A 12243-nucleotide genomic window follows, 5' to 3' on the forward strand; every position below is an offset into this window, starting at 1 on the left:
GAACATATTGTGGTATTTTAATACAATGCATATTACTCAGAAATAAAAGGAAGGAACTACTTATACACAACAATTTGGATAAATATGAATGAATTTCAACAAAAACACTTTCAGTTAAAGAAGCTAGACACCAGACAGTATATACTATAGGAACCTAGTTTTATGAAGTTCAAAAATGGCAAAAATTAATCAGTATGGCCCCCTCCATCTCCAAAATCAGCAATGGGAATCTACTTTATGTTGAATCCCTCTCACTCTTTGAATCTAACTACTCTGTCTCAGACCTGTACAACCAGATTTAAAGGGCTCATGTGATTAGATCTCTCCTAACTGCATAATTTCCCTATTTAAGATTAACTGATTTGGGACCATAATGACATCTGCAAAACCCCTTGAAGCAGCACCTAGCTTAATGTTTGCTTAAATAACTGGGAGAAAGTGTGTATACACCAGGGGCTGGGAATCTTGAAAGTAAACGTAGAATTCTGCCTATTGCAGTCCACCATCTGGCTCTTAAAGACTCGTGTTCATTTCACATGCAAAACACATTCACCCATTTCAAGCTTCCCAAATTCTTCGTTTTATTACATTATCAACTTAAGTTCAAAACCTCATCAAAATCTCATAGCACAGTCCAAATTCTCATCATCTAAATCGGGTGTGGAAGAGGCGCCTATGATTAATCATCCTTGGGCACAATTTCTCTCTGTGGGCTTGTGAAACTAAAGAGACGAGTTATATGCCCCTAACACTTTTACCACGTAATGGTGGAACAGGCGTAGGATAAAGCGATAGACATTCCAGTTCCAAGGTGGGAAAATAGAGACGAAAAGGAGTCATCGATCCATAAAGGTTCTGAAGTTCAGGCAGGCCAATGTTGGATTTTTCATGAGGCCTGGAGATAATTCTTGTGGCTCTTGGCTGCACCCTCTGGGCTCTGGGCTGTATCCTCTGTGATCATTGTTCCACCCAAGAATAAAACAGGGGCCAGGGAGCTTGGGGGCCATCTTGGAATTCTGTCTGCTGCACATTCATAGTTAACTAAGAATTTTTTATTGCAAATAAATATTAACGTCATAAATAAATAGATTTTTTATATCTATTGAGATAATCATACAGTTTTCATCTTTCAACTAATTTGTGTGGAGTGATATGTATACATTTTCTAACATTAAGTTACTCTTTCATTTTGAGGATAAACCTGACTTAGTGGTTGCTTTTTAAATGGTTTTATAAATTCTTAGAGTTGCTTTGTTCTGTTAATATTTTATTTAGAATTTGATATTTTTATAATTTTCATAGGATTATTTTGCTTTATATGTTGGAAGGTATTTTATTAGATGTATAAATATTTTATATCATCCTATTGAATTGAATTTTATATCATTTTGCAACACTCTTATAGAATCATTTGAACTAGTAAAAGACTGTAAACAAATTAGATGTTTATAAATCAGTGACCATTTAAATAAATTATAATATATCCATCCATACCAAAGTCATTTGCAGCTATAAAAATGCTGAGGAAAAATCTCTGCCGAAAATTGTGGAATACTCTTTAGGTAAACTGTTAAATGAAAAAAAGCATTAGTACCCAACAAATAGTTGGCTAGTTTCCTGGACTAGCCTGAGCTTCCATTGTTAAAAGATAAGAATATTAGATAAAAATATGCTTAAAATAAAACATTGTATTAAAAGCATGGGTGATCTAAGAGGAAAGACAAAATATTCAGGCCAAGGGCTTAGTGAAGATGGGGGCCTCAAAACATAAGTTGAGCATTGAAGTCAGATGTTTCACTGTGGACTTTTGATCTTGGAATTTGGGGCCTTCCATGATATGGGGACAACAGGAATCAAATACCAAGGTCCTAGCAATGCGATAGTATATAGTAGGAGACCCTCTCCTAAAATACTTAGATGTCAAAGACTTACATGGTCAATGGAGGATGAACACATTGCCCCTTTACCTTGTCAGTGGACTGCCAAAAAATTTTGTGCCATATGAACTTAAGAGCTGAATAGAAGGGGGTAAAAGAATACCCCTGAGAATTTTAATAATCAGTCAGCCCTTCCTTTGATTTGCAGCCTAAACTCATTATCTTAGGGAAGTGAATGGATCTAGAAAGCCATCAGAAACTTTGTAAACACTCCTGCAGGAGAGAAAAAAGTCTCAACATGGTAAAGGCGAAGTCACTGTCACCACGTCAGAGAAGGGCTCATTGTCTTGGTCATTTAGGGGTACCCTTTTGAGTTTTACTCATTTCTCTCCTCCACATTGCTCCAGAAAGTCCATGAATTATGTCTAAACAAGTTTTAAGTTAAAAAGAAGACCACAGGGGGATTTCTAAAGTGTTTGGGATTGAATAATAGTAAGAATACTGCATATCAAACTCATGGAGAGAGCAAAATGTGAATCTGTTAATATATTTATCAAAAAAGAAAGAATTTTAAAAATTGGAAAGTAAACAAAGGAACAAACCCAAAGAGTCTAAAAGGAACTAAATACGTAAGGGCAGAAATGAATGATATTAGAAAAAAAGTATATATATATATATATATAAACTTTGAATGCAGATTAAATGGACAACTTAAACAATCGAAATAATTAAGTATCAAAGTTGATACAATAAGAAATCTAAAATTTAATATACAGTAACTTTTACATAAGTTGAAAAATTATACAATCTATTGCTCATCCATCTCCTTTTCTGAGATTTTGTCCCCCATGACATTGACACAACACTAAGCCAATAGCAGTAATCCTTCATTGTCATTACACTACCCTACCTAAAATAAACAGTTTCTCTTAAAAAATATTCAGTACACATTCAGCTGTTGATGTCCAAGAATGCAGGGACTCAAGAACATTCATCCTGCCTTACTTCCTCTTACAGATGTATCTCTCCTTCTCTTGGAGATGGAACCAAAATAGCCTAGATTTTTCTGATATTTTCCACTAAATGATAAACTGACAAGTGTACAAAAATGAAAATAAAGTGTGAGCCACCAGAGTATGTAGAATCTTTTTATTTAGGGCTTTTCTGGTGGAAAATCGTAGTAGGACTAGTTTCTTCTACCTTCTTTCCTGAACATTTTTAAGACCCCATATGTATTTCACAAAAATATTCCTCCACATGGAATTTGTGATGTAATATTTAAGAGGCAAAAAGCCTATTTAAGGGAACAGAATAAAGTGCTACCTTTTTTGGGAGGCAACTCGTTATCCATTTGCATACACGACTGAAGTTGCTTCTCTTCTTGCTGAAGGGTTTGGCCTCCACCCACTGTGAGCACAAAACACGTTGATGTCAGCATAATGTAGAGAGGTAACTGACCAAACACTACCCAGTACTCCTCTCTGATTTAAAACTGCTTCCAAGGGTAACTTGCTCCATCACAGCAGTGCCCATTCACCTCCATTATGTGCTTCCCTTGATATTTATTTTACTTTTGTGATTGTTTTGGTCGATTAAAAATATATGGAAGACTTGAAAACTACAGAGAACAAACAAATAACCCTGCCAATCCAGAATTCTAAATCCATGATAATATTCCTCCAAAGTGAGAAATGGAAAGAATTCATTACCAGTAGACCTGCTCTACAAGGAACATTAAAAGAAGCCTTTCAGGCAGAAGGAGATTGCTATAGATCAGAAACTTGGCAGTACAAAAAGAAAGGAAGAATGTCAGAAAAGGAGTAAGCAAAGGTAAAACAAATTCCTTTTTTCCCCCTGTATCTTAATAGAGCTGAAAGATACTATCTGCTTACTGATACCACCAACTCAAGCAGAGGCTAATCATTCGTTATACTTCCACATGCCCCTGTCCATATCTTCAGTTTCTGTGGATAGAGCAGCCACTGCTGCAAATTTTTATGGCAGGAAGTACTGTGGATGAATCAGAGTGGAGCAGTCTCCTGTCAGGCAACCCCTTACCATCAGAATTCAGCACCAATATGTGCTAGTCAGCTTAGACCTCAGGATTTTACCATATCAGATTATATGATACCTAGTGCCCCAAAGATACCTAAGTCCTGAGATTGGATTTGCAAAGTATTTTTGAGTAAGCAATTTGCCAACCATCATTATCACACACTGGAACCTCTTCTGGGCCTGCTGTTTATTTCAATACATATATACATACACACCAAGCGCACACACAAACCACCCATATGTATGCATCACATACATACGTACAACATAAACACATGGTACAAACTCCCCTTATGTTCTGCACACATACACTCCAGACACATAGCAAACCAAACTTATAAACACGTTACAATACTGCATCCTCAAAATGGAAGTACAAACTAAAAACACCACACACATAATCACACGCACACACAAACCATAGGCACATATGCACCAGGCACACACAGTGTGCCACACACATTACAGACACAGCACACCACAGCTATACAAGCATCACACACGGTACAACACACACTTCTGTTTTCTTGTGTCCCTGTGAACCTCACACTGATTGCTAAAAATATGTTCTTTTTTCTCTTGTGAAAAGCCTCAGAAGATAGGGCATATTCCACCCCTCCCCAAATTTTCCCCTATTGCTAAGTACTTTCAATAATATCTTTGCCAGGGAATGTCCCCTTATGACCCTCTGGGGAATCCACTGATTGTTCATTTCATTTAATGAGCCCCTTATAAGAGTGAGACTAACCTGATTCGGAACAAAAAGTGATTTCTTCTTCCTCTGTGAAGACTTTTCTCTCAACTTTACACAATACTGAATTTCTGGGATTACCAAGTTTAGCCCCATAAATCATTCACCAAATCTTTTGACATCGCTGTGTCAAAGTTAAAAGCTTAATTTTTAACTTTACTTTTACCTTTTCCTTAAAGCTTCATGGAAGGTGTATGGGTCAAAATCATCCAGTGGACCAGAAATCTGGGAATCTGCCAGTAATTTCATGGCATAATAAGCAGACACCCTTAGTCTCTCTCCCTGCCCAGGAGATGCCTGCCATAAGTGCTCTCAAGATTTCTCTATTAAAGATGGCTCTGGGTATTCAATGCTGTTCTCACAGGAATGTTGTGGCTTTCTAAATGCCCCATAAATGCCCTATTAAATTTTTACTCTTAATTCCCTTCCTTTCTTCTTCCTTTTCTCCTTTTTTTCTTTCTTCCTTCTCTTTCCCTCCTTCCTTCCCCTCCTTCCCTCACCTTGTCTCCTCCACACTCCTCTCTAAACGGTACATCTGTCTGACATTTGGCATACTCAGAAAGAGGTACATTTTATTGAGGCATGTCCTCTGGAAGGTGTGGCTTCTCTCATGGCTCCTCCTGCAATTACTGTAGGTTCTGGTCCAGCCACTTGGTTATAGTAATATCCAGAAACATTAAAAAAAACAAAAATAGACAGGATCTCACTCTGTCACCCAGGCTGGAGTGCTATGGTGCAATTATAGCTCAGTGCAGACTTGAAATCCTGAGCTCAAGGGATCCTTCCACTTCAGCCCCGAGTAGCTGGGATTACAGGTATGCAACACTGTACCCAGCTAATTGGTAGAGAGAAGGTCTTGCTGTGTTGCCCAGATTGATTTCAAACTTCTTGCCTCAAGCAATCCTCGTGCCTTGGCCTCCCGAGTGTTGGAATGACAGGTGTGAGCCACCATGCCTGTCCCCTAATACTTTTAACTTAGAACTCTTCGAAGGTAATCTACTAATTACTTAAACATATCCAAGCACTAAAATCAGGGATTTTGCATTATAGATAATTTATTTCATGCTTAACAAATATTTTTTAATTTTTTTTATCATGTTTTAAAGTGCTCATTAAATGTTTGGCACATAGTGGATTCTCTGTAAATTGAACCAGTTATTTTTTTCCTCTAAAGAAATGTTGTAAATCTTTAACCCCTTTGCCCAGGAGACTTTGATGTTGTTATTGAGTTGGATTTTTTCTTTTTCAGAAGTCCAGATTCTGCTGGTCCTTTTCTGTATGTTGCAGAATATTTGTACTGTCTGTTCTGTTTCATGCTTGGCGATTTCTGGCATTTTCTGAAAGAGGAGCCCTTTTAGTGATTGAAACCCCTAGGTCAGCAGTTGTTCAATGTCCATGTGTTAAATAATAACACTCCCATCTGCCATCAATATGGCAATTCTAGTACTGATTACCTGAAGGAGAACCATCTTTCTGTTTGCTGGCCCCAAAGCTTTCTGCTGATCTGTGAGATTCTTTGAAATTGTTTCTTTTGGATTCTGTGTTTTATGTATTAAGTTTTAAAATTTATTATCTTATTATGGAAATGTTTAAGCATACAAAAAAGTAGATCAGTTTAAGATAACTGTGTACATATTCACCCACTTCAATAATTATCAATATTTGGCCATTTGAGTTTTCATTTGGTCATTTGAATGTTATCAACAACATTCAATGGTTGTTTTTTTGTAGTATTTTAAAGCAAATCTCAGGCATTATGTCATTTCTTCTGTAAAACATTCAGCATGGCTATCTAATTCATTAGAACTTTAAAAAATATAACTAACATGCTATCAGCACATCTAGTAAATAAACAATAATCCCTTAACATCACCTAATATCCAACCATTATGACAATTTTCCCAATTGCTTCAAAGTTGTGTCCTTTATATTTGCTTGATTTAAGAGAGAATTTGAATAGGATCCACATAATGGCGCTTAATTGTTAAGGCTCTCATGTCTCTTATTTTATAATAATCCCCTCTCCCAGTTTACATTTGCCATTACTTAAAAACAACAACAATAAAACAGGATCCCTTGCAGAATGTCTCTCATAATTGGTTTGGCTAATAGCTCCCTTTTAGGATCATTTGATATATTTTTGTATTTCCTTACATTCTGCAAACTGTGAGGTATATACAGAGGCTTGGTTAGATTCAGCACAAAAACACTTCACTGGGATATGGGATGATACAGGGTACTATTGCACCCTGTTGGGAAGCACATAATAGCAGGTTGTCTCACTTTTAGTGGTGGTAAGATTAATCGGTAGTTTCAAATATTCTTAGCCTGACTTACTTATTAATAAAGTTTTCATCAATCTTTCACCTGTGGCTTTTAACTACAGTTAGTAAATGTTGCCTAGATCCATCATTTGCTTAGAAGTTATAAAATGGTGATTTTCTAATTCTATCATGTCTCCTTCATTTACGAGCTAGAATATTTTCATAAAAAAGGAAATTTACTTTATCAAACATTTGGTAAGCTGGGAATACAGATTTAATAGGAAAGTTACCATAGTTACTTGATAAAGTTCTAGAATAACTTAGTGTCTTAGCAAAAATGACCAAGTACTATTATGACCTCACAGATTTTATTTGATGTTTTGCAATCTGTTGCAGTACTTATTCCTTTTTGATGCTACAGTTCTTCCTTCTTTGGCCGGTGGGAGTCCCTTCAAGCTGGTTTCCATGTCATTATGATATGACTCTTGTGGTCTTGAATAGCTTCCTTGTCTTCCAACACACAAAAAACTTTCCAGCTTCCTCGTATGTATTTTCTATTCTCAGATCTGGGCTTTCTCAGGAAGTGCGGGCTCCTTTCAGCAGGAAATAACGTTTAGAGACCACACTTTGAACACTAAGTGCTCATTGTTCCTGGGTTTCGCGGCTTTTCCAAGTTTTCAGTGCAAGAACTTGAAAAGAGTATTTTTTTTAAAAGAAATTATAATATTTTCCTTATATTTCTAATTCAAATTTAGGATTAGGATTATTCTCAAAATTCCTTTGATTTTATAGTCTCACATATTTCTCTTTTGTTGGCTATCTTTGTTCCCAATGAATACACTTTTTTGCTTTATTGTAGCATGCCTATGTTAACATGAAAATAATACTAATAGTATCGCCAAAATAAACTGCTGCCTTCCCCAGAAACAGATCCTGAGATGAAGATTAATGTTAAAGTGATGTAATCATATTTTCAGGGGAAAAAACCAACAACAAAAATAGTAAGGAGGTTGGGAAGTGGGCAGGGAAAGAAAGGAGACCAAACAAGTTAGAATATTTATATGCCAGTACCCATCAGTGGTTGGCTCCAGGGTGTCAGGTTTTGAAGGGAAGGCAAGGGTTAAAGAAAGACAGAGAGAGAGAGAGTGGCTTAACAGCAAATGCGGCCTTTATGTCCAGCATTAGACCTACAGAGGCGGAGACCAGCTTAATGCCAGGGCCCACTGATGCTTAAAGGCTGGGACAATTTATAGGTCTGGGCAGGAGGGATCTGCCGGGGGCATGGCCTGCTGCCTGGGAAAATGTTGATTACGTGTTGCCAGAATGAGGCCGTTCTAGCCCTTGTACTGGCTGAATGTAGTGTTCCTTGCACTTTTGCACTTTCTCCCAGCAGAATATAAGAGGCAGGCTGTTTCTTATGGCCCAAACCCCTGTGGAATGTTTCACTTTGACCAAGGTCTGAGAAATGGCGGTGGGGGAGGCTTACAAAGTGCTGTAGTGTGGACTAACATTCTTGGCTTCTACTTTAATATAAAAGGAAAAGGGGTGTTGTTGACTATCTGGCTGCTTCCTGCTGAATAGGGGCTCTGTTATTAGGGTTGGGGTTTTGCAGTAGTGGGTGTCCGACTTCGGAGTTGTTTTCCTGGAGGCACTGATACCGAACTTGGTGGAGGAGAAGGATGGCATCAGTGGGTGTCTGAGTGGTTGCCTGGACAAGGGAGTTCAGCCTTCGGGAGATAAAGCAGGATATGGAGATAAAGCAGGTCTAACATGGACCAATTGTTAGTATTTGGAGGAGGAAGATTAGGGACCCTAAGAAAGGGGTTACCCAAGGCATACACTTTAGGAAGGATGACCTGTGCTACCAAGAGTTAGTGGCTTGATGTTGGATTTCTGCAGCCCTGTTATGGAGCCCATGGGCTTTGTCACGAACAATGCCAGATTCACCAACATTAAAAAGCATTCTTCTTGGAGATATACACATGTGCCCACCTTTTCAGTGGTTAGCAGGTCTAGGATCCTTTGGCTTTGGAGAATGACTCCCACAAGAGAGTTTATCTGCCTTTGGAGGCTTGTAATGGAAGTATGCATGTCCTCTAAGGTATTATAGAGGACTGTAGAGGTTTTTTGTTTTTTGTTTTAAATATAGGGAAGTTGAGGTTGATATACTTGCTATTCCAGTGCCAAGTGCATCAGAGATGCTTAATCCTGTTACCAGAGGAATGAGATGTAGAGTCCGCTTAGTGAGTGTGGAGGAAGATGAGACAGAAGCTACCGAAGGAACCTGGATGGTCTGGTTGTTTGGCAAAATGCTAATGTTTGGAGATTGTAACCAGGGTGTACGTTCTTGACCAAATTGCTGGCAAGCAAAGATAAGAGTTTGTGCCATACGGAAAGAAAAGACCGGGGGTTGAGAGGCAAAAGTTGTAAGTGAATGTAGCAAGCTACGAGTAGATGGGGGTTGAATCCTGGACAAACTTTTTGTTCCAACATTTTATTTCTCCAGGTTGAATAGCTATTAGCAAGGGAAGCCCCTGTGAGGGTCTGATAGGGAATGTTGGTGGGGGAGGAGGTGAAGGCTGTTTGGTTTTGGAGAGAGAAAAATGGGTTTTAGTTAATTAATAGTCATTGTGGCCCCGATGGGACAGAAGGATATAGATTGCAGTTGAGGGAATTGTGTGTGCATTTTTTTCCAGGGAGCACCCTTGGGTTGGATACATGAAAAGCTGGGCCAGCAGAGAGGGGAGGGGTTGGTAAGAGGTGTTTTGTGGAATCGGGCTTGTAACATGTTTAGTTTACAGGTTATGAGGTGAAGGACAGTGACAGCTCTGTGTGTGATGATGTGGGTGGATTTGATAGTTTGGAGGGAAAGGTATTCAGCTGAGAAAGAGTATAAACAGGTTTCAGGAATGGTTTGGCTGAGTAGGTAGGATGCAGCTTTATTTTGGACCAGGGTTATGTAGTTAGGTTAACAGAAAGGGCAGTGAACTGCTGGATTTTTGTGGACTAACAAATTTAACAGTTGGAAGAAAGAGGGGTGTGTGACTGATTTAAGAGGCAATGTGTGAGATTGATGACAGGGGCCTGACTGCCAGAGGTTGGGGGTGGGGACTTAAGAGTACCCCACAGACAAAGAAGACAAAAAGAGAAAAAGGAGATTTGAGAAGGAGTGAATATTCCGAAGGCCCGCGGATTAATGTGAGAAATTGGAGTTGACTATTCAGGGACCTGGGGAGGAAATATCAGGAAGTATCTGAAACAAGATGTGAGATAAAAGATTTACAATTGGAGGTGGAGGGTGTAATGGACTAGGGCCTTCTGGATTGGCAACTTCGGGAATTTTTTTTTTTGAGATGGAGCCTCGCTCTGTCGCCCAGTCTGGAGTGCAGTGGCCGGATCTCAGCTCACTGCAAGTTCCGCCTCCCGGGTTCACGCCATTCTCCTGCCTCAGCCTCCCGAGTAGCTGGGACTACAGGCGCCCGCCACCTCGCCCGGCTAGTTTTTTGTATTTTTTTAGTAGAGACGGGGTTTCACCATGTTAGCCAGGATGGTCTCGATCTCCTGACCTCGTGATCCGCCCGTCTCGGCCTCCCAAAGTGCTGGGATTACAGGCTTGAGCCACCGCGCCCGGCCAACTTCGGGAATTTTTGTTAAGTGCAGTGAGGTTGGTCCTGTGAGGGAGGAAGAATATTTTGGGGGCGAGGAAATTTCTGAATGTCCAGTGTGGAAAGGATGTTAGCTTTACCTCTGTGGGAGGAGCTTGGATAACCTGGTGAAGGCCCAACCACTTAGGTTGGAGAGGGGCAGAGGAGTCTGCCATCCAGACCCAGTGCCCTGGTTGTAAGGACAGGGAAGAGTGTTTTGAGGATGGACTTCCAGGCTGGGGCAAGTAAGCATTAGCGTACTGTCTTACTAGATGTGTGATATATATTCCCTCTAAAACTTGACGAGGTTTACATCTTTTTTTTTTGCCAAGTTCTGTGATTCTTTCTTAGTGGTAGCAGTTTCAAGATATAACTTGTCCTTTACCTTGGAGATGATATTCTGGCATATTCAAGATCTCTGGATCCCTGAAACCTTCACTTATGTGACTAGTCCCTAACACTCTGTAGGCTTTCTCGCCCCTCCCTTGGGAGTGTATATATTTTTACAGGGCATCCAGAGTCCTTGTTTCTTCTTGCTATTCAGCTCTAGTTAACATAATTGCATGCTTATAGTGAAACAATGTGATGTTGCAGATAATCAAGATCCTTTCAGATTATGTTGTCAAAGAAGCTGGCGAGTTAACATATTCCTTGACAAAACTGTGAAAGAAGTACTGTTGTCTATCCCAAATTAATGCAAACTACTTATAATCCTCCTTTCCAATGGCAATTCCAAAGAACACACTCGCCATATCAATACCTGTATAGGAAGTAACAGAGCCTCTGTTGATGCATTCCATCTGGCACACCATATGCAATTAAGACTACCACTGGATCCCATCTGTGGTGGTCCTCCACCATTTGCCACAATCTATTTATTCTGGTGCCACATTGGTGAGTTGAATGGGAATACAACAGAGATCATTACTCTAGCATCTTCCACGTCTTTACAAATGGCATTACTGTCTGCTATTCCACCTGGGATGTGGTATTGCATCTGAATTACTAACTCAGCAGGAGTGAACTGTATTTGAGCATTTTCATGTAAGCTTCAATGATATTAAATCCTGAGTCACAGCACTGTGCCCTCATATTAACAAGATCTCCCTTATCTGGACTTACCTTCTGCCCCCAATACCCTGGTCTCATATTCTAGGCATGCTCTTCTTGTCCCTTCCACTTTAGCAGAGCCAGTACTACACTATTTGGATCATCCTAAGACCTGACCTAGCTATTTGTCAAGTATTCAAGTTTACTATTTGTTAAGGTATTAGAGAATGTGAGGATAGAATTTGACTAAGCAAGTATTGTCTTGCAAGTTATTTGTATCAGCTGTGTTTTCTGCATGGGGATCTTCAGGAAAAGGGATGTTGCCATCCCCCAGCATGGGGTACTGGGATAAGGATACCAATAAATTTCAGGGTAAATTTCAGGCCTTGACTTTAGCATGAGACTTCCCAGGACTTGACTTTAGCGTAAAGTCGAGTGTTTGTCGTTGCATTTTCTGCTACTCTGACAATCGAATCCTGAGTCCCATCTTAAGAACATGTCTGCCCTCTGCTATTGGAGATCAGGATATCTTTAAATGCTGCCAGGGAGATTTTCTGACTTTCACACCGTACTCTGATGTAACTGGCCATCTTGAGTACATC

At 39.5% G+C, this 12243-nt stretch overlaps 1 protein-coding gene across 1 annotated transcript in view; it reads right to left on the reverse strand.

Moving 5' to 3' along the window:
• Nucleotides 1–4739, reverse strand: part of SLC17A1 (solute carrier family 17 (organic anion transporter), member 1) — a 61568-nt gene extending 56829 nt beyond the window's left edge. The window contains exons 1-2 of the mRNA XM_011962816.1: nt 4681–4739; nt 3201–3284 (exon numbers count right to left, since the gene is read on the reverse strand). Of these exons, the coding sequence (XP_011818206.1) occupies nt 3201–3234 (34 nt within the window). The 5' untranslated portion in view covers nt 3235–3284; nt 4681–4739. The remainder of the gene's footprint in view (nt 1–3200; nt 3285–4680) is intronic.
• Nucleotides 4740–12243: the final 7504 nt, after the last annotated feature.

This window comes from Colobus angolensis, unplaced genomic scaffold (assembly GCF_000951035.1).
Source record: "Colobus angolensis palliatus isolate OR3802 unplaced genomic scaffold, Cang.pa_1.0 Scaffold6, whole genome shotgun sequence".
NCBI lineage: Eukaryota > Metazoa > Chordata > Mammalia > Primates > Cercopithecidae > Colobus > Colobus angolensis.